The following is a 26,180-nucleotide window of genomic DNA, read 5'->3' on the forward strand; positions in this document are numbered from 1 at the left end:
CAAGCTGTTCCCTACAGTCCACATCATCCAGAACAATTAGAACCTTCTTATCAATGAGTTTTTCCCTGATAACCTCCATTCCATCATCAATGGGATTGATCTCAACCATAGGCTTAATTTCACCGAGGACGTCGAATAGCAGCTTCTTTTGCAGAAATACTAGGCCATGGCGGCGTGATGATCCACGGACATCTCGCAGGAAGCAATACCGTTCAAAGTTGGTAATGAGCTTGTCGAAGAGAGTCTTGGCAAGGGTTGTCTTTCCAATGCCGGCTGGGCCATGAATTCCAAGAAACCGAGCACAACCAAAGTCATAGTCCAACAAGTCCATTACGGCTTCCACTTGACCATCTATCCCGACCAAATGGTCAGTTTCACAATCATCTTTTGCCTTCATCTTGATTGTGATAATTTTCGGTGTCCAACACAGTAAGTCCGCACTGCAATGATGGGCAATGATCTCCAGGCAAGAGTCAAGGGAACACTATATATAGCAGGGGCTGCAGAAATAAAAGACTGAGTGACGAGCGTTGCCAGTTGCCACCCTGAGTAATCCCGTCAAACATATTTGCTCTCCCTATAATTTATGCCTGGATGTCTAATATATTTCTTTTTCCCACAGCATTTTGCAAGATATATTTAGTGTTTTAAGTGAAAGCAAATCCACCGGCAGATCCAACTAAGACAGACAGAAAAGAACGCACAATGATGGACCGAGGGGGCCGCTCCGTGCTTGATGCAATTTTTATCAAATATACACCAAATTCTACTGAATTTAATTGCAATTTTTACATCATGCCCTTCCCTTAATTAATTATTGCAAGATTTTCTTTTAGCTCATGACATCTATTGATCGTCACGGTGTAGTTCAAAGTTCCAACAAGAAAAGACCTCTTTTGCTCTCTCTAAGGTCTAGCCACCGGAGACCGACAGCCACTTCCACCCAACCGACGCCAACCAAGCTCCGGCGGTCATCATCGGCTCCTCAGACAACGGAAACGGCGGTGGCCACGGCGTGGAAAAAAAAGGGAATGCGAATTCTTTGTGGGTAAGTTCTAACCCTCATTCAAATCTGAGCGACTATTGACCATGACACAGCTCAAATATTGCAAGGAAACAGAGGGGTCCGGCGAAACTTACCTTGCCCTGCCGAGACGAAAGCACTGCCGAATCGTGTGGAGCCGAACCGCTTGGTCTTGTTGAGCTTCAGTTCTCCGATGATACGGCAAGTATGAAGCGACTGCTTCGGGTCATGCGAGGCCTCATTACCATTTATTGACCAGAAGAGACCTAATGGTCTGGCGGCAGAGGAAATGACGATAGTAGCCTAAAAAATTTGTTTTAACGTGCTTAAGTTTTTAATTTATTCAATATAATCATCAAATTATTTCTAAGGCCGGGTCCGGGGGTACGGGGTCCGGCCTTGATGGACTCTTGCGCCAAGGGCCGGGGCCCAACCTCAATGGACCTGGGCCGGGTCGTTAGGAAATCGGGCACTGGCACCAAGTTCTTAGGCTGGGCTTTGGTGGACCCAAATCGGTGCCGTGCTTGTGCCTGGGAGCCGAGAATCAAGGACCAAGACCTCGGTGCGCATACTCAGTTCCCCAGGTACCCTTGAGTGGTACCTTGAGTGCCCGAGTGGTGGAAAGTTGATGGACTAAATTGAACAAATCGAAAGTTTTGGAACTAAATTGCACATTTCAATATATAGTTAAGAACTAAATTGCACATTTCACAATAATTTAAGGACTTGTGGTGACTTTTTTCCTTATTTGATTAAAAAAATGATCACATTGAATATCTAAGAAAAGTTTAAGAATTATATTAAATAAATTAAAATTTTAGAGGTAATATTGCAAGTTTAGCTTAATTTTCACGTCTTGATAGAGACACTCCACTCCATGTTTTTCTTTTTTTAAAGTGGTGGAACAGGGCAGCCACGCGAGCCGCTTGGTTTTTATTGTTTTTTTTTTATTGTTAGGAGAGCATGTGAAAATCTTTTTCTAAAGTCGGAGTCAATCCTTTGCGTAGATCCAGGTGGTAAGTTGTTTCGGTCGTTCCGATCAATAAAGAAGCTCGTCCCGCTCCCCCAAGCGTAGCAGAGGAAGAAGATGGAATGGAGGACTGTGAAACTGGCCGTGCTCTTCTTATTTCTCGGGAGTGTTTCGTCGCTGCGATTTCTAATACTGCTTGCGACGACTCTTGGCGCGGTCGCGATCGCCGCTTCTCTGAAGAGGCGGAGGACTAGTACGGTTAGATTCATTGACTTCGCGTCTTGATCCTGTAATGGCCCTTGTATTTCTTTCTTTCTGTTTATTCTTCTGGCTAGGAAATTTGATCCATCAATGGTTACAGCATATCTACTTCTTGCCAATACAGAGTGTAAGTTAGAATAGAGAATGTTTCGGAAATCAAACATACCTATCTACAAAACTTGGGAGAGCCATACTTCAAAAGCATGTAAACCCGCATCAAAGTCCCGTGTCTCCAATGTGAGATTCAAGTTTCATATCTTGTAACTAGGATCACCGTATATTGGATCATCATTCTATATCAGTATTAGATTAGATTAGCGAGAAGCATTTGCAGAGCATGGATATATTTCGATTCCAATGCATAATTGAGGCAATCTTTCCCAAGTCCAAGTTTCATTATCTCCTTTCTGACTACAATAGACGTAGTCAACATTCTACGGTGAATGTGATAAACTCAATTTACTCATTTGACAGGAATCCCCCTCTTTGTCGACCTCACCAAGCTCTGACTTGGCTGGAAACGACTATGATGTGTTCTTGAGTTTTAGAGGACCAGATACTCGCAAGGGTTTTACAGATATCCTCTACGATAGCTTGACGCATGCTGGAATACACGTATATCGAGACGATGATGAGCTGTCTGTCGGAGAAGAGATCAAGCCCGCATTGATTGAAGCGATCAAACAGTCGAAGGTTTTGATTGCCATCATCTCAGGGATTATGCTTCCAGCGAAAGCTGCCTCATGGAGTTGGTCCAAATATTAGAATGCAAGAAAACGATGAGTCGAGAAATCATTCCCATTTTCTATGAGATCGAGCCCTCAGATGTGAAAGACCAAAAAAATTCTTTCGAGAAGAGCTTTCTCGAACACAGGAGGAATGGGGTTGATAGCGAGACCATCAAGAAGTGGAAGTTGGCTCTCAAAGAGATTGGAAGGTTAAAGGGATTTGAAACGGCAAAAATACATAATGGGTAATCCAATTCGATTTAAAATTGATGTGCCAGATCGTAAACCAATCATGCTATCCCTGACATTATTCTTCTTTTTCAAGCTTTTATGTTTCGCAACTCCACTTAACCGTTTGCTTTCAGACCAAGTTAGACCATTGAAATGCAGGATCTTTGGAAGTGCATTTAAATGCCTCCTTTGTTCTTGCCTCATGGTGCATTGCTCCTGGTTCAACTCTGCACATTCTGCTTTGCTCTGCTGTATGACTATTGTTCTGATTCACTTTCTCATAATTTGATTTCTGTAGGCATCATTCCAAGCTCATAGACGAACTCATCCCAATTGTTTACCAAAAGCTGAAGAAGGGTCGACTATTTGTGACAAAATGTTTAGTCGGAGTTGACCATCACGTGCAAGAGATTATGAGAAAGCTTGGTGTTGTGCATCGCAATGGACAAGTAATTGAAATATGTGGCGGCAATGTTCGAGTCATTGGAATATATGGTATTGGGGGGGTTGGCAAGACTACACTTGCAAAAGTTGTTTACAATCAACTTTATGATCGCTTTCAAGGTTATAGTTATCTTCAGAAAATTCGAGAATTACATCAACATGATATCTTGTCCTTGCAAACTCAATTAATTTCAGACCTCCGAAAAAAAAGTGCAAAGTTCAGATGTTCTGATGATGCTATGGAAGTTCTTGCTAACGGATTTCGTAATAAGCAGGTCCTCATTCTCCTCGATGACGTGGAAGATGTGGACCAACTTGATGCGGTTGTTGGGGAGCTTAGTTGGTTTGGTCCTGGAAGCAGGATTATTGTGACTTCTAGAAAGAGCGACATCCTTTTGAAGTTCAAAGAGGCTGAAACTTATGAGGTTGAACCAATGGAAGAAGATAAAGCTCTTCAACTTTTTTCGAAGATGGCTTTTCAAAGTAATTCTCATAGCAAGGGCTTTGAAAGCATTTCTCGGGACATTGTATCAGCTACTGGGCGACTTCCTTTAGCACTTGAGGTGACAGGTTCAAGTTTGTTTCGAAGATCGGTGGGTACATGGATTGATACGTTGCAAAAATTGAAAGACGCTCCTAATGAGAAAGTTGAACCTGTGTTGAAGATAAGTTACGATGCTTTAGATATATATGCAAAGCAAATATTTCTGGATATAGCATGTTTTTTGGTTGGAAAGGATGGGAGAATTGCCTTTTACATGTGGGAAGACTGTACACTTTATCCTAATAGTGGGATTGAAGCTCTCCTTGTCATGTCTTTGGTGAAAATTGGAGAAAACAACGAGCTATTGATGCATGATCTACTGAGAACTCTAGGCAGAAAAATTGTGTTAGATGAAGATCCTATCCCTCGTAACCGAAGTAGGTTGTGGGTGCGCGATGAAGCCGTATCCATCCTATCAATGAAAGAGGTAAACCTGAAAGCCAGAACTATTTTCTTTTTTTACCTGCAGTTAATTTTCTTTGTAAGTTACCCGATTCCCTTTTAAATTTTGATTTGTAGAAGAACTGTAGAAAGCACAAACAGTTCTGTGACAAAGTTCAAATTCCTATTCATTACCTTTATGTTCAAACTGCTAGGGTGCTCCAAATGTTCAAGCCCTTGCTCTCACCTTTGACAAAGAATCCAATGACTGTTTCACATATGACGAATCTGGCCCGCTATCGAACTTAAGGTTTCTTAAATTGGATCGAGCCAATATGAGAGGAAATTTTACTAGTCTTCTTTTAAAATTAAGATGGCTTGATTGGCGAGGCTGCTGTAAGAACTCCGAGCCTCTTGTATTGTGTGTAGAGAATTTGGTCATTCTTGATCTATCCTGGAGCGCGGTGGCAGATGACTGGGAAGGTTGGAAACAAATAATGAAGGTATCGGACACGTTCCTTTTTTGACTTTTTGTGAAGACTAGCTAATAGATCTGAAACCTTTTTTTGTCTTTTTCTTACACAGAAGGCAAACAAATTGAAAGTTTTGGAGCTAACCGGTTGTGGTCAATTATGTAAAACGCCATGCTTCCCAGCTGATAGCAAATTAGAAAGACTGATTCTTGAACAATGCACTCATTTATCGCTTATTGACAAATCCATTGGCAATTTGAAACATTTGAAGTCTTTGAACATCAAGTCCACTCCCATTGCTCTGCTCCCAGAAGAGATGGGTTCCTTGGATAATTTGGAAGAGCTTTTGATTGATAAAACTTCCATACGTCACCTTTGTTTCTTAAAAGGTTCTATGCAGCAACTTAAAACCCTTAGTGCTTCCAGCTGCAAAAATTTGGCTGAAATATCCGAGTCTATTGGTTCTTTACGGACTCTGTCGTATCTTGCATTGGGTGAAGCCATTGTCCCAGGACTCCCAAATTCTGTTAAGTTGTTGGAGGGACTTGTAGAGCTGTCTTTAAGAGACTGTCGGCGGATAACTACACTTCCAGATTCCATTGGGATGCTTAAGTCACTTCAGATAATGGATCTGTCAAACACCAGAATTAAGAAATTGCCAGAATCCATAAAATATTTGGATGGATTGGAGATGCTGAGAATGGAGAATACTCACATAAGTAAATTCCCTAAAGATATTACAAATCTAGGGAAGTTGCAAGTCATAACGTTTTCTGACTGCCGGAGTTTGAATGGGAAAATTCTGTGTGATATTTCGGGGTTATCGTCTTTGAGAATCTTGGAGTTATCATTTACCCTGATTTGTAGCCTACCTGAAAGTATTTGTCAGCTTTCTCATCTCCAGACTCTCCACTTGCTCGACTGCGACGAACTTCAGACTCTACCAAGATTACCTTCTAGTTTAGTGAGTTTGCTCTGGGGAACCAAAAACATGAGGATAGTTCAGGATTTTTCATATTTGAGAGATTTGAAAGTTCTGGAATTAGTTAATGATCCTGATGAGGAGGAGATATCTTCCTTTGAGCTGTCCCAAACGGAAAGCTTTGGCTGGATATCAAGTTTATCCAACTTAGAAACCCTAAAGCTGTGCCTTCCAAATGTTACTAGTCTACCAGAAGATTTTAATGCTCTTACTCGACTTAAAAAACTTGATTTGTCCTGCATAAACCTGCAAGACTTCCCACAACTTCCCTCAAGCTTATCAAAACTGCTTCTCAAGAAATGCCAGATCCAGGGGATGAATTTCTCTAATCTGGAAATTCTATCCGAATTGGAGCTCCATAACTGCAATGCATCGGAAATTCTTGGTCTTGGGAACCTGAGGCTCCTGCAAATATTGAAGATATCTGGCTGCAACATGAAGAACCTTGATGCTCTCGAACAAGCATCACAATTGAGAAGGTTTTCTATGTCTGAATGCCATTCTCTTGACAGGTCGCCAGACCTATCAAAGTGCGTAAGTCTGGAATTTAAGGATATTTGCAATAATCAGGATTAGCCCTGTGAGAGGCACTATAAAAGTTGCTGCTTGAGGTGCTGTGATTGTCCATACCAATATCAATGTGGTGCTCGATACATCTTGTGATCTTAACAGCAAGCTGCAAGGATGCTCTCTATTTCCAATTGAAAGAGGGTGGAGTTTATTTCTTTCTCCAAGGTAAGCAATACACTTTTTCTCTGCATCTACAATTGGTAGACCTTATTATTTGCCACAGTGTCTCCAAGGTGAATATTTCATTTTGTTGTTTTTCTTCATTTCTTTTTTCCTGTTTTCTTGCGGCGACATTTCTCTTTCCCATTGTCATACTCTACTTAATCTGTGCTTCTTCTGGGGTAAAGAAGATTCAAGAAAAATAGTTATCACATGGACTGTGAAAATGTGGTTGGCATTGAAGTACCCGGTTTAATGCACTTTATGATTCCTCATTGATCTATAAGCCATCAGCATGAACCAACTGTAGCAGTTCTTTTTCTGTTGGTAGCAAAAACTATCTGCGAGAAACTTAGATCTGCAAGTTGATGGATTCACCAAGCAGGACTTGGTAAATTTTTGTGGCATAAGAATCTACATGCTAGTGCTTTTATTTGTTTGTGGCTTCAATGTTCTAGGAGAAACCTGATGCCCCAAATTTCAGGACTGTGTTATAGTCATGCCGGATTGGACTGGAGTAATCTTGAGAAAATCAATTGCACGAAGTAAACTTTTCTTATTTCATGCAATCTATGCCTGTGTTCTAACGAAGTTTGAAAATTTTATCTTATCTTTCGGATGCAATAAGATGTAATATTGCACTGCTCATGTGAGTAAGCAAGCATATCCAAATTGTCTTAAGTTTGTCATTTTGAGGTTTCATTGAAAGTACTGGGTTTCCAGAATTGTTTGTTATTGAGGAATTTTTGGAGAAATTAAATTTTCATTATAGAATCAGACACGTCAACTGTGTGTTAAATAAAACCTGTAAGAGGAAACATGAAAAACGGATAAGTTACTGAAAGACAGTTCAGTTTGTTAGTAACACAACATATTGTAGTGTTAAGTTGACATTTGAGAACATCCCTGTTCGTATATTTTTATGCTCACACCCCATTGCATGATGTAGCATCATGCTCCGATGAAGATTTCCATGAAACTAAAAGCAAAAACATGCCTGTGATATGTAAATACATGAGTAATTTTCGTGTGAGTACGAAATTCTTCATATGCCAGCATGCTACTAGTTAAATGTCAAACCAATTACCCATGATTGAATGATCTATTGCTTGCTATTAGTGTCATATAGATTTGTCGGTACTTTGATCAATGGTAACTCGATCAAGGAAATTGTGGTACTTCAACATATCTGTTTGCTGGAACATTAGATAGGTGCTCATGTTCCTAGTAAATAATGAATTGATGATTCAGAATCAACATTTCTTCAGATTACTCCGGGATCGGATTGGAAGGGAGTTCAGTTTTGAACATTCTTCAGGATGACATATGAGTTTAAGTTCAAGGGCACTGGTGAAGATAAGCCAAGATGGTACACCTTACAAATCAGTGATCAACAGCATTGCATTATGTGGATGCCATGGTTAGACAGGAACCGAAGGGCCTTCAACAGGACAGAAGTGCCGTTTTGTCAAACCTCGAAAAGCAAGCGCGCCGCACCTTGCGGCCTCGGTCGTGATTTCTTTGAGTCATATTCCCAACTTCTGTTAGATTTTTTTTCTTCTTGATGCTGTGTAACAAGGTCTCTTTAGTTGATGGAAGAAGGGCCTATCCTTCTGTTCATCCCGGACATGTATGAAGTGTAGATTTTGCTTTCTCCATGTTGAATAATACTGCTGTACATTGTATTCTGCATCTCTGAACCTGTAACCAGCTCTGTTGGTCAGTCCATTGTCATTTGTCACTCTCCGTCTCTTGTTGCAAAGCGGAGACCATCAATAACGATTTCCGAATGTTTATAGGGCGATTGCAGGAAGCATGTAACGGGGATATACTTGGATGGACTAACACAGTTGCAGGATGTTTCAAGCACTTTGGCATTGAGTCCAAAAATGATTTGGCGGATTTCTAAAATTGAATCAGTTTGTTCTGTGGATGGTAAATATATAATGTCGACAGTAAATTTGGAAATTGATGGTAAATAAAAGGGTCGTAAAAGGCGACCGGCAATTTGTCAGTCTGGTCAACTATTTGTAAGTTACCAATGAAATATTGCCTTCAATAGTAGATTACTACTTACTTTATATTTTAAAAGGGGCATGTAATTGTTTGTCTGTTATCAATGAAATAAAAATTTTACTATCGACAAATCCAATAGCAAATTACTAGCTTTGTTAATGTTGCATAGTTACTTTTGTTAATTTTTTTTCGTTATCAAGGGGCACGGAAACGAAAAATACCAAAAGCATCTTCACTTTTCACTCAATGACTAATTATACACATCTATTTATGAAAATACCAAATAGAAATCTGTTCTTGGAAATCACCTTGCATCTTCACAAGCGTTCTTATTCACGAAACTATCATTTTTCAAAAAATTAACACTCCCTAGTCATAAATTCATACCCCCACTCAACATATTCAATTATCAACTAAAAGCCAAAACGCTTGAACTCGAAGCAAGAAAGCAGGATGATTTTGCAGGGAGGGATAATCTGGCCTTTTAAATACAAGGTTTTGCATAGATGCATAGTGAAGAGGTATTTATAAAAAGGGTTAATACCATCAAAAACCCTAAACTGGTATGCGTGTGACAATTTTACCCTGAACTTTTTTTTTTACCACAAAAAACCCCAAACTGGTACACTTGTGACAATTTTACCCCGAACATACAACAAAAAACCCCAAACGGGTACACATGTGCCAATTTTACCCTGAACTTATCACAAAAAACCCAAAACTTGTACATATGTGACAATTTTACCATGAACTAAATTTTTAATATTATTTTTTATTTTTTTGAATTTTTTTATTTTTTCTTTTCTTTTGTTTTTTTTTTCTTCATCTTCAACCTCACGGCCGGTCGCCGGTCCCGGCGACCGGCAGCAGGCTGGGCGGCGAGGCCGCCTGCCGTTCGGCCGGGCGAGGGCCGCCCTCGCGCGGCGAGCGGCCCCGCTCGACGCAGTGTAGGGTCGCCCTCGCCTCGTATCCGGCGAGGGCCGCCCGACGCCGGCGAGGGTCGCTGACGCCGGCGAGGGCCGCCTCTCGGATCCGGGCGAGGGCGACCTCGCCTACGTCGGCGAGGGCCGCCTCGCCGAGTCGAGAGAGGCGGCCCTCACTCGCGCCGGCGAGGTCGAGCCTCGCCAGCGGCCGGTGGGGCCGACCTCGTAGGCTTCCGCCTCTGGCCGGTCGCCGGCGACCGGCCAGAGGTTGAAGATGAAGAAAAAAGAAAAGAAAAGAAAAAATAAAAAAATTAGAAAAAATAATATTAAAAAATTATTAGTTCAGGGTAAAATTATCACGGGTGTACCAGTTTGGGGTATTTCGTGATAAAAAAAATAGTTCAAGGTAAATTTATTACGGGTTTACCAGTTTGGGGTTTTTTGTGATAAATTCGGGGTAAAATTGTCAGAGGTGTACCAGTTTAGGATTTTTTGTGGTAAAAAAAAAGTTCGGGGTAAAATTATCACAAGTGTACCAGTTTGCGGTTTTTGGTAGTCAAAAAGAAAGTTCGGGGTAAAATTGTCACATGCGTACCAGTTTGGGGTTTTTGGTGTTATTAACCCTTATAAAAATAAAGTTATGTAAGCAATCATTCGGTTAAAATTGAGATGCTTTTTCCGAAATTTAAAATATCAAAAAGCAATGTCTGCAGCCAGAAATCGAGATAATCAAACAAGACCCGACCCGAGTTCATAGCATGACAATATTCGGACGTACATGATCAGTAGTTTTGATTAATCCTACCAAACAAATAGGTCGGATCAAAAATAGCTCGATTCAAATTGACTTATTTAACCCGTTATAACCTATTTTTCATGCTATACAAATCTGATGACCCATACCCGACTCGATTTATATGGCTAAAGCACTTACATATTCAACCTAACGTAGGAAAACTCATAACCAAACTGAGGTGAGAGCGCAGAGTGAACGGACGCGAGATCGAGTGAGAGCGAGAGAGAGTGAAGAAAGAATCATAAAAGTGGGTTAGGTTTAAATAAGTTGTGAACTCATTTAAGACCATTTTAAATCCATTTATAACTCATTTACTAAATATAACCAACTTATATAATAAAATTTAATCCATTAAACATGAATTAATAAATAAATTCATGATCCATTTTGACGTTTCTAGTTTCCATGGATTCGGACAATCCTTTGCCGCATGAGATGTTGCTGCTCAGGACAAGTTGATCCAGCTAAGCAGCCTGTACAAACTGTCAAACAAAGAGAGACAGAGAGACAGAGAACATGAGGCAAGTTTTGAATTTGATTGGCCTTGGCGAGTCATTGCATCTCCAACGTCCGTTTCCGCTCATTTTCACAACTGGAATTCCTTTTCCTTTTACCTTTTTCGGGTTTGTGGGCAGATCCCGATCTTCCATGGGGACCAACGCAGGAGCTGAAATGGCGGAAACAGCATAAAGAGATATATCTCCCGCACCAGGCGTCGACCCAGAAGCCAAAACACCCGTCCCCGAAAAACCCAGAGAGGCTCTGCACGGAGAGAGGGAGAGGAGGAGAGGAGAGATGGTGGCGGTGGCGCCGGCGCCGGCGGAGGATCAAGAAGAGGGGGTGATGGCGACGGACTTCTTCTGGTCCTACACCGACGAGCCCCACGCTTCGCGGCGGCGGCAGATCCTCTCGCAGTACCCTCAGATCAAGCAGCTCTTCGGCCCCGACCCCTGGGCCTTCCACAAGGTTCGGTCCCTCGCCGTTCAAAATGCCTGCTTGATTTGATTTTCTTGGTTGGGTCGGGTCTCGTTCAAGTGGGAAGTTCTTGATTCGTCCGCGGAAAGGAGTCGTTAGTGGGTTGGTTTCGCTCGCATTGCGTTTGCATTGTCTCTTTTGGTGATGATTTGCTCGTGTTTCTCATGTCGCTGTCCGTCTCAATCTGAGCTACAGTGGATTCTTCTCTTGGTTTTGCTTCGTTCCGTGCGTACATATCAGTGAATGTGATGTCACCATCCGAATCCACCTAGTCCGGAGTAGGTGCGGAGATTCGCACCTTTTGAAATGCTTGAAGAAATTCCCCAGTGTGATTCCCTTGTGGGTCTTCCTCTTTTGCAGATCTCGATTAGCATGTTTTCTACTGTTGCTTTCTTGAAAAATAAAGGAAAGAAGTTCTTTTTCGAGCTTTTGGCCTATGTCATATTCGCAAAACCTTAATTATGTTTGGTTAAGGGTTTCTCATCCATTTGCATTTAATTACAAAGGGCTAATTCAGTTTTGCACCTCCATTGCTGATTGTGGATGCTGCTCTGCGATTCTTTTTATCTCATAATTTATTAAGGGGGTGTAATGAGATGAGCTAATTGGCCCTTTGTTGCCCTGAATCGAAAATTTTAAATAACTGGTCTTTGGTAACTTCAGTGATACTATCATTTCTTTTCTTGTGGAAAATTGTGTATGCATCAGAAACAGCCAGAGAACACGGGCGAATCTACAGTATCCTGATTTGTGGAAAGGTGGTCGCTTTTAAGATGTTTTGGGGAATGTGACTTGTTGAAAGCACCTTAATGCATATGCTTATGAAACGGAGTAACGTGCCAATTCATGCAATATACGTCAGCTGTGGCTTTTAACTTTGATCATCTCATGTATTGTCTTTATCATTTTGTGCAGATTACTGTCGCAGTGCTGCTACAGCTAGGAACGGCTACTTTGCTCCATGATGCGGGCTGGCTAAAGATTCTGGTTATTTCCTATTTCTTTGGCTCTTTCCTCAACCACAATCTCTTTCTGGCCATCCATGAACTCAGCCACAATCTCGCCTTCTCAACTCCGGTATACAACCGCTGGCTTGGCATATTCGCTAATCTCCCCATTGGTGTTCCCATGTCTGTAACCTTCCAAAAGTATCACCTGGAGCACCATCGCTACCAGGGAGTTGATGGGATAGATATGGACGTTCCGAGCCTTGCTGAAGCCTATCTTGTGAGAAATGCTTTCACGAAATCCATATGGGTAGTCTTACAACTCTTCTTCTATGCTCTGCGGCCTCTGTTTCTCAAGCCAAAACCTCCTGGTATTTGGGAGTTCATCAATTTAGTCATTCAGATAGCCCTCGATGTATCCATGGTTTATTACTGGGGTTGGAAGTCTTTTGCTTATTTGATCCTTTCTACATTTGTCGGGGGTGGAATGCACCCAATGGCCGGTCACTTCATCTCGGAACACTATGTTTTCAAGCCAGACCAAGAGACATATTCCTACTATGGTCCCCTGAATCTTATGACGTGGAGCGTGGGATACCACAATGAGCACCATGATTTCCCTAGGATTCCAGGAAGCAAACTTCATAAGGTGAAGGAGATTGCACCGGAGTATTACGAGGGGCTCGATGCATATAAATCTTGGAGCCAGGTCATTTACATGTATATAATGGACTGCACTGTGGGGCCTTTCAGCCGAATGAAGAGGAAACCATCGGCGACTTCCAAGAAATCCGAATAGGTTCACCTTGGCTTCTCTCTTCTTTGTTCTCTGTACTGGTTACTGCAATTTTTCTTCGATGATTATGTACAATTCAGTAATTAGTATTTATGTAGCTATAGACTGAAAAGAGTGAGTTATTTGTTGATTGATTAACTTAAACATTAGATAATATATTGATTTATGTTGACGAGGCACGCGGAATATGAGGTTTTTTGGGGAGTATCCTTTGGATTCTATCACACTTGTCATTGAGATAGGGATGGCAAAGGGCAAACCTGCGCTGAAAAAGTCCTTATATTTGTGATGAGATAAGATCTTCGTGTTTACCATTTTACTCCTAATGGTGGACCGGTATTATTCAGACTTTCTGTGTGAAAACTGTCAGTCATTTGTGTAAATATCGAAGGCAAGTCGCAAGTCATTCTAGTAGAGAGTATCCGCTTCATTGACTTGTGTGACAGGCTGATGCTAGCTCCAGGTATTTCTCTTTAGAAGATCGTTATGCTAAGAACCACTTTGGTTGTCTCATGCTATGGTGGACACTTCATGAATTTGGTTCCAAGAACTTGAAACCTTTGACTTTTGCACTGTAGCGAGTTGTGATTTTGGGCCCTGAGAGTTTGTACGTCTGAGCTTATTGCTAATGGTAAGTGAAAATTGATGGTTAACTCTTTGACAATGATTTTGACATTCCTTACATTTATTCTAGTCAAAGCCAAAAGAAGAAAAGGTACTTCGTTTTATGGTCTCACGATTGACTGACGTGGTATAACCAACAAGGTATGACCGACTTATCACATTATGCATTCCAATCGATTTCTGTGTTGCATTTCAGAACTCTTACCAAACAACACCAAGCAAAGATTAACAAAGAAGCTGTTCTTATCTCTGTCAATTTGTTGATTCATGGCTTCTGCGCCAAATCCTTATCAAATTATCAACTACTATGACTAAAAGGTATAGAAAAGCTCAAGCCGCAAAAGCTCCCTCAAGGGTCGGGAGAAATGCTATTGAATCACAGCGATCTGCTAAGAGCTTTCGTAAGTATATTGTAATTTGGAGCTTTAAACAAGGGTTCCTGATTCAAAGTGATTTGTTGCTTTTTAAATTCAAGGGCAACCCCACATCGTTGATTAGTCAGCACTTGTTAATTTCTTGGCTAATAAAGATTTTCTTCCGACCACAAAAGTTTCTACGCTCGATAACTTTATCAATGACATGCTCTAATTATTCAAAAGCGGTATGATTGTACATTTTTTTAACTGGTCTTGGTTTTTCAATCAATTCAAATGCTCATTGATGGCTACCGAAGTAAATTGCAATAACAGAACACAGAGGACGGATACCGGCCAAAGGATATTGGTTGCTACCCTATTAAACTTCATTCAGCTTTATCTAAACACAACCGCAGCAGACATGACAGCAATCCACACCTTCCATTGCTATGAGAACCATCCTCAATCTCATTTACATGATCAAATAAGTTATCCTTTTTCAAAACTTCACAGGTCGACTCAAAGTTTTCTTAAGTAACCCGCTTCATGATGTTACACTAGCTCTGATTATACAATTTTTATGCTGCTTTCCCTTCCCGATCATCGCGAGGCATCAAATTGCAATCATCTTCAACTGTAATTGAGATCGCTCCCCAGTTTTGCTGATCTTGTGTATCCACTTATACGCTTATTGGAGCAAAATCAACAATTCTGAAATGTGACAGTATAATTTCCGCAATCTATTTTCAGCACATCCATCGGGGCTGTCGTCGGATTAGATTTGCTTCACATGTCACTCTCAAACTTCAATCACATATAAGCAATAAAGTTCTGGCTCATTGCCTTTGGCGGCGAAGATGCTCTCTCATATGCATGTGCACATCTGTCTTCACTACTAGCCTCATCTTCTTTGAATCCTCCCACAACAAACCACCGTACTCCCGTGCAAAATCGCAGGCACCCTCAAAGACATCCTACAGAATTAGAGAGACCAAACCTTAAAAATAATCCCAGTACTGGACGATGAGGATATCACTTGAAGTTCATCGATTTTTACCCGAGAAGGGAATTCATCATAGAAATGTGCAGGAGTCATCTCAACCCGGTTAAGATCTGATTCCCACAATCTAATCTGTCAAAAACCTGGAAAATGAGATGGGAAATGGCTTTGCCATCTATAGAAACTTCAGAAAGAGCACACCGGGATTGATGTTTTAAGAACAGATTATAAGCTATGAGTTAATAATATTGAAGTAGTCGTTCTTCAAAATCATGGGTGGTCACCACATAAACGTCACACACCTAATCTGGGTACCTCACTGAGAAGCACATAACCAAGTCATTTCCTGAGTTGGAAGTCTAGTTCAGTTCAACTGCTAAAAAGAAAAAAAGACTAAAGCAGATAGCTGAGATGTGATCAACATTTGTGGGATGGGTGCATGACTGATAGGAGCAGGACATAACTGACACCTGAAAGAACTGTCTTATGTCAATTGCCTGGCATGCAATTTGAAATGGACTAGGTACTGGAGATTAAGTAGCAGCATTCAAGGAAGTATGTTATGTTGTTTGAAAGATGAAACTGGCGACCATCTTCTATTTAATGGATGTTTCTAAAAAGTTCGTATGGTCTAGATGTCTAGCCATGTGGTAATGTTAGGAAACAAGTAGATCCAAGTCTGAATTAATTGGCCGGATTAAGAAGGTTAAAGGATGGACTACTCCAAACTCATAAATTGGATGGTTTGGATTGCTCGTCTATACCACATGCAAGATGAGAAATGAAACAATTCATTCTCAAAAGTTGCCTAACGTTGATTGCTGAACTAAAAGCCACAGGTAAGATGAAGTACAGAAATGAGGACTTTGATGCATAGAGCAGTCAATTACTTTTAAAAACACTGTTAGCATTTGCAAACAGTACTTGTGAATTAATTCTGTTCTGTCTCATTGAACCTTAATAAAAGCCTGTAGCAGGGAGTGGCTGATGCTTCCCTGCTTGAACCTTATGAAATGCAATGATACTTTTTTAAGAAAAGAAGGAAAAAAGTAATGTCAATTAAGGATTGGACCTGATCTGTAACATTTTCGGGAACAGATGGTATTCTCTCTGCTACACGGGGATGCGCATTTTGTTGGAGAAAAGAAATAATCTGCAACACGAAAAAAAAAAAAAATTTGATGAATGGCAGGTAGTTTCCTCTCACAGAAATGCAATTATGTAAACATTCATCCACGATAAGCTATGCCTGCGTCTGTTCTTGAAGGATATTGACATAATATCTAAATCAGGTGCGTACAACAGCACTATGGGATTACTGATGATGGATGTCAAAGCAAAAAATTTCATCATCAGAAAATTGAAGAGATATTGGTAATCCCAATACAAGCAAGCATAATAGGCCAAAAACTAAATATGCTTTCACAAAGCAGTAGATTTTAAGTAACTCGGTAACACCATCAGATGCCTCTTTCTAAGTATCAATCATCCACAAGGCAAGCCTTTGCAAGGAGCTCCATGAAATTAAAGCAGGCACATGAAATCAGGAACCTTGCAACTCAGTCAAATTCGCTCACGATGATAGGGCCTCAAAGAAGGAAATAAGTCCTTACAGAAACAATTATTATGTTCACACTATATAGTCCACATAAAATTTCATAAAAATGAAAGTTGCCCAACTAAGCAACTAAAACTTACCTGCTCTGATGTGATCCCATTCTCAAATGCATTATACAAGCTTTCTTTAGTTATAGCCCCGACTATAAGGTTTGGGAGCTGATACTCAATTCTGCAATATAAGCATTCTATTAGTACCTCCGCAGTTGGTGACAACCAGAAATAAGTTTGCAGAATGCAGAACTAAATGGTGAAGATCAAAGATATTATGAGAAGTAAAGAGAATTGACCCATAGCATTGAACAGATGACTTGAGAGAGAGAGAGAGTAAAACTGTGTGCAAATGACAAGCAATAAAAATGGCAGTCTATTCTGGGTACCGCTTTTGTGTCATGTGGGATCAAGCAAACATCTAATAGTTCATTCTGTACCTTGCTGATTGACATCTAAGGACTCATTGGCCAGGATATAATCTTCATATTCCTTTTACCCCTTTTAGCACCGTGCTAAGAAGACATGCAGTTTGATTCTATCCTCAAATAAAACAAATATTGGAACCCTGAGATTCTAAGAATCTATTTTATGAGAGACTATGTCTGAAGGGGCCATAAGTTGCTTGCTTTCCCATCTATTACAAAACCACACAAATGTCAAGTTCTCAAATTTAGGACAAGTGCAAAAAATTATATCGTGACAGGTTTCAATTGAACTATAATAAAAATATAAAAATTTGCCCAAAACAATTATCATTAATTCCATGCAGACGTTAGTCAGTCTTATATTACAAGAGTGCGAACGAGATTGTAGCTTTGAAAAGAAAGTTCTCCTGTAATAAAAGATAGATAATCACGAGTAATATAATGCTTGTCATCTTGAACTCAAGACCTACTTCACTGGATTTGCCCACAAGGGATCCAGCAACATTAAAGGAAGTAGATCAAGTGCTGCTTCGCATGAACACCTTAAGTAAAACATAATTTAAGATTTGGGTTTCTGCGTACTGAGCTGTAGATAAGCATATTGGCCCCAGGGCCCTAAAGGAAAGACAATGAAGATTGATTCCTTTTCCCAGAAAGATTGCAGGCTTCCAGCCCATGTAACGCTCGACAATTCAAATGGTGACAAAATGAGATCAGAAACTTCCATGACAGACAGAACAGAAAAGGTGGAAAGAAGGTAGCAGGCAGAGATTGAGATGAGGAAAAACATTAATATGGAATAAAAGTAACCAGTGGCGCAATTTCAACTGAATGTAATCGTCTTGATCATGATGCAATTATGTCTGACACTCTAAGACTGCTATTGCTTTAAAAAAAATGGTCTCCACCTAGACAGCCTCTTTCATTTGTATTTCGCATGCTTACTCAAGCCCAGTCTCTTTCCATCTGGTAATCCAACTTGTTTATGACCATACCTTGAGAAAAGTCGCAGAATTTCACAATGTAACTTAGATGTCGAGTATGCGTACATCCTAAAATTTGTTTCCACAACAACAAATCCCTGCAGAGAGAACAAACCAAATTAAAAATTTAACAGCATAACATGCATAATACTGGAGGTCTAATCTCCCAACGGAGAATACATGGAACTTCCAAAAGTAATAGTGGTTCAAATTTCAATTTGAGAACATAAAAGTTCTTAAGGCATAATAGATCAGTGGCAGCATTTGGACAAAATCCAAAGCCCTTCCACAAGTGGTAAAAAAACATTCAGGTAAAAAAAGGTCTAGGGTTTGTCTAATGTTTGCAACTGAAAAAAGGCATGTCTTCCAATTACTGTCCTTGAGACCTGGCCTGAACTATTAGCAACAGTTAATCAATCAATAAAGCAATTAGCAATTCAAGGGGTGGTCGTCAAACGAGTATTCAGTTGTTGAATTATGGTTGTGCGATGTTGAATTATAGAAGACATAGCAAAAGGAATGACATCTTTCCACGAATCAACAAAGAAGCTACTGTTTGCAAACTAAAGAACAAAAACATAGTGCCTACATTCATATCAGATATGCAAAGGAATACCTGTTTTCGGGATGACGAATCAGTCAAACTCACGGAGAGATTAGTAGCTAATTTGGTTGGTATGAACCAACTATCTTTTCTTCCCTGGGAATATACAGATAAAAATAGCAATAAATCTGTTAAAAGGTTTTATTCAAAAAGCACGCACTACATCTTGCACCAATAAAAGAGAAATAAAGAGCTGCCATACCTGTTGAAGTTTGACTAAGCCCAAGTCAGCAAGGTCCTTGAGTGTGTTCCTCTGGACTTCAGTCAATGTATTCATGTTATATGCCTAGCACACATTCGACAAGCATGACAGAGTCACGGTGAGTCACCAAAGCAAGCTTTTCAGGCAAACATTTCACAACCTGAAGAGATTTATCTCATAGAAAACTTATCTCCTGTGAAACCTTGTGCATGAACATAACAGATGCAAACTACTGTACCTCTCCCGTTACGTGAAAACTAAGCTCGAGCAGAAATGAAATTAGATCGGCTGAATCTACATCTCGCTCCTGCACCAAATTGCGACTCCATTGAGAAAGAGAGAGGCAGATACTGCAAATAAATGAACATGTGATCTCTGTAAAATGCAATTTCTGTCAGCAAAGTGTTTTTTACCAAAAAATCAACAAACTGTCAGGTTGTCAGGCATTACTCTTTCATGAGAAAGAAAGGCCTGTGATGAAAGATGAAAAGGAGGCTATAGCTGTAGGTAATGCTTTAAGATACCTCGGACTTAAAGCTCAACACCACTAAGAAGAGTTGACAGGATAAGCAAGTTGAGACCCCCTTACGCTCTTCTGTGATTCCACCAGACAGCACTACACTCTCAATCCTTTAAACCAGTGACGCTGGTGAGACGAGAAAAGTTTCTACTTTGAACTTCCACAGAAAGGAGGGTATTATCTCCAATTACTCCGACTCTAAACTTGCCACTGCAATAATGGACCCCCTAACTATACTTGTGAAGAAGCTAGAAGACGTATATGTATCAATGGCCTCAACTCCTGGAACCATTTTGATCAAGATGTGAATTTTCAAGAGCCCGTACACCCACTACATTAGGATCACAAATTCCGCTAAGACAAACAATATCCAAATGCAAGCAGTCACCGACAGAGTTTTTTAATAACTTCACAGAGCTCTGAAAATGCGTCATTATAGAGTCAATCAAGATTTATGCTATTGAATAGCTAAAATCCCTTTAGAATCAGCCAATAACTCGAGTTATTCTTATTTCATGAACATGAGCTTCAAGGAATGACTGAAAAGGAGAATTATCATTGGTCACGTAAAGAAGAAATAAAAGGAATAAGGTGGATTACATATATGAATAAGATTCATTATACAATCATACCTCAGAATTTGATATGTATTCTCTGATGATGTACCAAAGTTGTGCATTTGTATCCATCAACTGCAGTTCACACGAAACAACTCATGTTAAAGAATATGCCAACGGATTTAAAAGTGGGTCATGATTCTTTTATGCGTACCAAGAACTGGAAGCCACTCTCAGTTAACCTAGGAGGTTCTTTGTCCCTGTAGAAATGGCACAGACAAGTCACCAATCAACCAGATTCCCAACCATCCAAATAGACCTCCAACCATATTACATATGTAAAGAGAAATAAACAACCTCTGAGTTAGAAGTCCCCTTTGGAAGATTCTCATCATAGAAGGGCTTATATTCGTCATCTTTTCAGCTTGGGCTGAGTTTATAAGTTGCAGAAGAAAACACTGTTTTATCACAATTGAAGCTTCATGAAAGAGTAAAAAAAATGAAGAAACAAAACCAATCAATGGTGGCTAACTGATCTGATAAATTCAGTCAAAGGATGAGAGCAAGACTCTACGAAGAGTTAATGCAGCCATCTGGAAGAAGAAGAAAGACCCAAAAAGAAGAAGGAGAAAAAGAACATTCGCACCTCCCATTGTTCAAGAGCATAGGCCTCGAGATCCTCCAAGCTTGGGAGCCTGGCAGTGACGTTTAATGGCATTGGTTCCCTTGGCAAAACTCCTCTGCATGGTTCAACTTTCAGTCATGCACTAAGGATTGTGTCAAGAAAAACAACTCATGAACTAAGCTGAAGTCCAATATTTGACAATTTAAGGAAAAATACCCGGTGACAGAAGATATCCCAAGAAATCTAAGGCCATAAATACGCCTTACCAAGATGATCTATTAATATGTATCATTACTAAATGTATCTATCCATCTTTAGCCATGATTTGATGCAGTAATATGAGGAAAAACAGAAGCAAAGACATGCTAGCATACATGTGATAGCATGCTCTTCTATTGGTAAAGGCAAAAAAAGTGATATACAAGACAAAAAGGGGGGACTATATGATCATTAATTAGGTAGGAACAAGATAAAACGCAAAAAAGGATCTATGTATTATAGCTTTCATCAGTCTGACTTAAATCAAAATGAATGCTTAAGGGTATATGTCAAATTGGCGATCCACAACCGGTGAAACATTGCATAGTTTTTCATTTTTCTGCAATGTATGATAAATAGAAATTCCAGCAGAAGCTATACAACAAAAATCATATCTCGTCATCAGGCTTCAAGTGCTACTTGACAAAAGGTTGAGTTCTCAACAAAATCTTGAAACATACTGATGTCTCAATGCAAACACGAGCCACATATTACCCAAGATAAATTCAAAAAAAGCATCACTCCTCTCTATCCCACTAGATCCCAAAAGAAAATAAATGAAAGAACTAGAAGCCACAAACGAATCTGTAACTTACCCACAGGTTATGTGTTTCTGGAGGTTAGTCTGAAAGGTTGGATTTAGGCTGTAGCTGGTACCACTACTTCTGCCATTACAATTTTAAATTCAGAAACTGACATAGTAAGAATACAATAAAAAAGTTTACAAAATTCTCTCTTGAATTTCCACAAAGCACAAATGCTTATTCTGATTACCCTCACAACCAAAAAAAGAGAGGCGATTAACAATGCATCTCTGAACCACGTCCAATGTCAATAGGTATAGGATGTAGCACAAACAAGAAAATTGACATGCAAAAATCCAAGGAAAAACCAAAATAAATTTCTGTTTCCAGTGTGCATGCAGATTTTTTGCAACATAATGGAGGAAGTGAACAACCGCAAAGAAAAGATGCTTATACGAAAACACATGCTTAGTAGATATGAAGAACTAAAAATTGCTTGAACAACTTTCTACTAAAACTTATGCAGCGGAAGCCATTTATAACAAGCAGCTTATGAGGCAATTACATCAGCAATATATATGGAAACTGCGGACAAGCATTTTCCTATTTCGCACACTGAAGAAGCATATAGTTACCAACTACTGTACTTATCCTAGACGTCTTAATTTGTTTGTAGGGTTTACAAAGCTACAGATGCAAAAGAAGGACCAGAAAAGGTATTTCTACCCAAAAAGGCCGCACCTTCGCACTATCTACTTCCCTTTCAGCTCGACATATTAAAACATGAGTAGGCGTATAAAAGTTCCCTTCAATCCAAGAAGGAGAGAACTAGCTTAAAGATAAAGAACTAACATAAGGAAGCTAAAATTCTTATCATTGGAGTGTCAAACTTCCCACTTCTCCAACTGTTCTTTATTGCTACAATAGGAATATATCTATAAAGTTAAACATACAATCCACCGAAGAGCACATTTCGGAGTAATATACAACCCTCGGTCAAACAGTTACGTAGAGAAAATTGAACAGAGGACCCATTTACCTGTCGAATGTCTCGGAGAAAATCCTCAACTGCAGCAACCGGTCAATCGCAACTTTATGCTTGGAGATTCCATCTGGAACTACCCACTCCTCCATTGACTTGGCCGTCACTGCCTCTTCGATGTACAACATTTGTACCACGTACTTCTTCGCCAAAGGGGGCAACGACCTGTGCGCAAATAAGACGGAAATTACACGGCGGCTTGCAACACCCTTCGTCAAAATTGTCTTCATTCTTATGCAACACGGGCATCGCACTGACATTCGAAAGCTTAAGTTGGCCTTTTTTTCTTTTTTTTTTACAGTGTACACCAGCGTATAGGATGCTCAATGCTCACTAGTCTGCAATGACGTGATTAAAATGGCATTTAAAGCACAGCTCCAATGGAGCTAACTACTGTTTGCGATCACCCAGAAGCTGTCGATCTCCTATTCGTTCGAGTTCGTTCTCGGCGGCCCAAATGATAGAATCCCAACGAACACGGACGGTCGCTCTGCTGCACAGCAGAGGACGGAAAACACTGCAGGGAGAGAGAGGGAGAGAGAGAGAGACACCTGAGAATCGCTTCGCAGATGAAGGCGTTCTGGTAAAGATGGTCGAGCTTCATGGCGGGCAGGGCCGCGACCATGTCCATGAAGTTCCTGGCGATTATCTTCACCTGAGGCATCTTCCCCCCGCTCGGAATCCGATCTCCACCTAGAACCCCTTCACAGTCCCCTCGGAACCGGCCGCCGCCGATCGGAGCTCCAAAAGGCTTCAGCGATTCCCGGCTCTTCCGAAACTACTCCTCCGCCGCGCGCGACGCTCGAACAACAACCGCACGCGCGCTCTTCTGATCGCTCTCGTCAGTGAGTCCTGTCTGCGCTCGAGCTTTAGGGTGATGACGCCATGGGAGGCGCCTGCTCAGCTCCGTTCGCTCGTGGGCCTTGGTGGGGGGAAGATGGGTTTAAGGCTTGAGGCCCTTTTCAGGGTTTTACTTTTCGGGTCAAGTTTAACCGTAATCCAAAATCGATAAACCGAACCGAACCGAATTGAATTAAGGACTCCATTTGTTTCGCGGGAAACTCGTGATTTGGGAAACGTGCTCCGAAAAAATAATTGCTTGTATTTCTTGTAAAAATAAATAAATGAAAAATATTTTCATCATCTATGAAAGTAGTCGAAGTATTAATTGTTGTCAATGATGAAATTTTTTTCATTGGCTTATTTTTCTAAGCGATATAACTGATCATTTATTTTGGAAAATGTTTTCCAAATCTTGAGTTACCCGCGAAACAAACGGAGCCCAATCCGAGAAGCAGTAAGGTCGGCTTATGGATTTGTCGGGTTGGTTCTAGTTTAGAATTTTTTTTATCGGTTTGGTTTTGGTTTATAACTTCGGAAACCGATAAAAAAGAACTAAGCCGATAAATTTAGTGCATAAATAAATATATATTTTCTTTTTGACTAAATGAGGTTTGCAATTTAATCTCACCAAGTAAATCTTTCTTACCTAAGATTGCTCTATACTATCAAATGAAAGATTTTTATTTCTAAAGTCTGACTATTATTGGTTGATTTTTAATCCCAAACAATACTGCTGAAAGAGCTTCGTGTATGATCGTTTTTGCTTTTACGTTTAATCAAATAATTTGTTTAGTACTATTGATAAGTAACTTGATTTAATTGTGATCGGAGAAAAAGACATAACAGATGTCAGAACTTTCGTACGAATTTCTCACTTGAGTTTCATAATTTTTTTATCCGATCACTTGAGTACCATAAATTATGTATGACGTTTACTTGAGTATTAAAACTTTTTTTTTCTAATCACTTGAATACGAAATAACTTTTCGATCGATCACTTAAGTGTTATAACTTTTCAAATGCGTTCACCACAATGCCACATCGGATTTCCGCCACTTCAGCGAACCTTCTTAAAAAATTGCGGCACTCAAGCAAAAGTTTTTTAAAAGTAAAGCACTCAAGTAAGTGCTATATAAAATTTATGGCATTTGTGGTGTCCATATTCTTTTGTGATTGTATCCTCTCTTTTTTCAAAAGATGTGTAGAAAATAGGTGCCTTCTTTTTATTAATTTGCATCGCATGTTGAACGTAAACAGTTCAATTTGGTCCATCTAGCGCACCAAAAATGCAGTTTCTCAGGCCATAGGAAAATGAGAAAGAAAGGAAAAATTGAAGGTGACCGGTATCATAAGTCAAGCTCTAGTGCAAGCTCAGGTTTTCTACTCTCCTTCGCGTATGTCTTCTTGCCTTCTCTTTTGGTCCCCCTCCTTCCCTTTTACTTGCTCTTTGTAAAGAAATAGATGAATGACACAAATACTCTCTAAACTTAGTATTTAATATGGTCTATGAACTTTTGATACACGTTTAATTTATCCAGAGACTTGATTAAATACAGAGATGTAATGACTCGGGGACTAAATTGAATATTTACCAAAAGTTCAAGGATCACATTAAACAAATTAAAAGTTAGAAACCACATTATACATTAGGTTAAAATTCAATGGCCACATTGCACATTAGATTAAAATTCAAGGGTCACATTACATATAGGGACAAAGTTCATAAACCACTTGTGTAATTATCCCTAAAGAAATTAATGTTAATGATCATTTATAGCTTAAATATTTCCCTAATTTTGGGGTCTGTAACCGGCTTCAACTTAGCTTCCCTTCGTTCCGTTTTCCATAATGTGCCCTATGTATCCTGGTTTCTCCGGACGATTTAAAATGGCTCGAGTTTTTTCCGCATCTTAATGCATGGCCCGCTGTGCTCGTATAGGATCGAACAGTCATTTGTAACACTCTATTCATTCGAATAGTTGACTTTTGGCCTTTGACTTTACTCACTTTGTTTCAAGAACTTCCTTACAGTGAATCTTGTTGATAACAAGAATGATACCACGGAAAATTCGAGTAATTTTAGGATCTATTATATTTGTATCAATTCAGTCCTAAACTTTTCTATTGCATCAATTTAGTTCTAAACATTTTTTACGTTTTGCCAATTAAATCAATTCGGACAATTTTGACTAGAAATCGCAAACATGAACGCTGGCCATCCTAGGTGACACGATCGGAGCTAACATAGACCTTTTTAATGATATTTTAATAATTTTTTGTAATTTTTTTCTTTTTTCTTTTGTCTTTTGTTTTTCTTTTTTTCCTTAGACTTAGGGCTAGGATGCCTTAGTCGGCCCGAAGCAAGGGGTGTCATGGCCCTCACCAGGTCTAGGTGAGGGCCACGACGGCCTCGCCCGCTCAAATTTGACAAGGTTGTCGTGACCCTCGGCGGCCCCGGGCAAGAGCGTGACCCAACGAGGACCGCGATGCCCTCACCTGGCTAGTGCCAGCGAGGGCATCTTGACCCTCGCTCATCCTAAGTCCAAGAAAAATAAAAGAAAAAGTAAAGAAAATAAAAGAAAAAAATAAAAAAAAATTATTTTAAAAGTCCACATCAGCACCGGCCTTGCCACGTAGGATGGCCGTTATCCACATCAGCGTATTTCGGCCAAAATTTGCCGAATGAACTAAATTGGCCGGACATGAAAATGTTTATGACTCAACTATCACAATTAAAAAGTTTAGTACTCAATTGGTACAAGTGCAATACATTTACGACTTTTCAA

At 40.0% G+C, this 26,180-nt stretch overlaps 3 protein-coding genes across 5 annotated transcripts in view; 2 read left to right on the forward strand and 1 right to left on the reverse strand.

Annotated features, from left to right (window-relative positions):
• Positions 1 to 7,248, forward strand: part of LOC115661699 (disease resistance protein RPV1-like) — a 69,641-nt gene extending 62,393 nt beyond the window's left edge. Inside the window, exon 2 of the mRNA XM_056315860.1 lies at positions 5,169 to 7,248. Within this exon, the coding sequence (XP_056171835.1) occupies positions 5,169 to 6,614 (1,446 nt within the window). The 3' untranslated portion in view covers positions 6,615 to 7,248. The remainder of the gene's footprint in view (positions 1 to 5,168) is intronic.
• A 3,773-nt stretch (positions 7,249 to 11,021) lies between these two features.
• On the forward strand, positions 11,022 to 14,348 carry LOC115680499 (sphingolipid delta(4)-desaturase DES1-like). 2 transcript variants are annotated; one of them, XM_030604306.2, is made up of 3 exons: positions 11,022 to 11,468; positions 12,393 to 13,223; positions 14,041 to 14,348. In XM_030604306.2, the coding sequence occupies exons 1-2, from the start codon at positions 11,298 to 11,300 to the stop codon at positions 13,221 to 13,223; spliced, it is 1,002 nt and encodes a 333-aa protein (XP_030460166.1). In that variant the 5' UTR covers positions 11,022 to 11,297; the 3' UTR covers positions 14,041 to 14,348. The 2 variants fall into 2 exon arrangements, with proteins under 2 accessions (XP_030460166.1, XP_030460165.1); XM_030604305.2 differs by lacking the exon at positions 14,041 to 14,348 and having other exon boundaries at positions 12,393 to 13,399.
• A 274-nt stretch (positions 14,349 to 14,622) lies between these two features.
• Positions 14,623 to 23,403, reverse strand: LOC115680497 (general transcription and DNA repair factor IIH subunit TFB2). Of its 2 annotated transcripts, XM_030604303.2 has the most exons (15): positions 23,103 to 23,400; positions 22,549 to 22,716; positions 21,582 to 21,650; positions 20,749 to 20,842; positions 20,460 to 20,560; positions 20,317 to 20,362; positions 20,178 to 20,237; positions 19,264 to 19,332; positions 19,026 to 19,109; positions 18,836 to 18,919; positions 18,232 to 18,317; positions 16,899 to 16,989; positions 16,273 to 16,353; positions 15,258 to 15,332; positions 14,623 to 15,174 (listed from the first exon to the last, which is right to left on the reverse strand). In XM_030604303.2, the coding sequence occupies exons 1-15, from the start codon at positions 23,213 to 23,215 to the stop codon at positions 15,037 to 15,039; spliced, it is 1,359 nt and encodes a 452-aa protein (XP_030460163.1). In that variant the 5' UTR covers positions 23,216 to 23,400; the 3' UTR covers positions 14,623 to 15,036. The 2 variants fall into 2 exon arrangements, with proteins under 2 accessions (XP_030460163.1, XP_056171836.1); XM_056315861.1 differs by lacking the exon at positions 21,582 to 21,650 and having other exon boundaries at positions 23,103 to 23,403.
• Positions 23,404 to 26,180: the final 2,777 nt, after the last annotated feature.

This window comes from Syzygium oleosum, unplaced genomic scaffold, assembly GCF_021117445.2.
Source record: "Syzygium oleosum isolate NSW1041296 unplaced genomic scaffold, Sole_v2.1 Sole_v2.11, whole genome shotgun sequence".
Lineage (NCBI taxonomy): Eukaryota > Viridiplantae > Streptophyta > Magnoliopsida > Myrtales > Myrtaceae > Syzygium > Syzygium oleosum.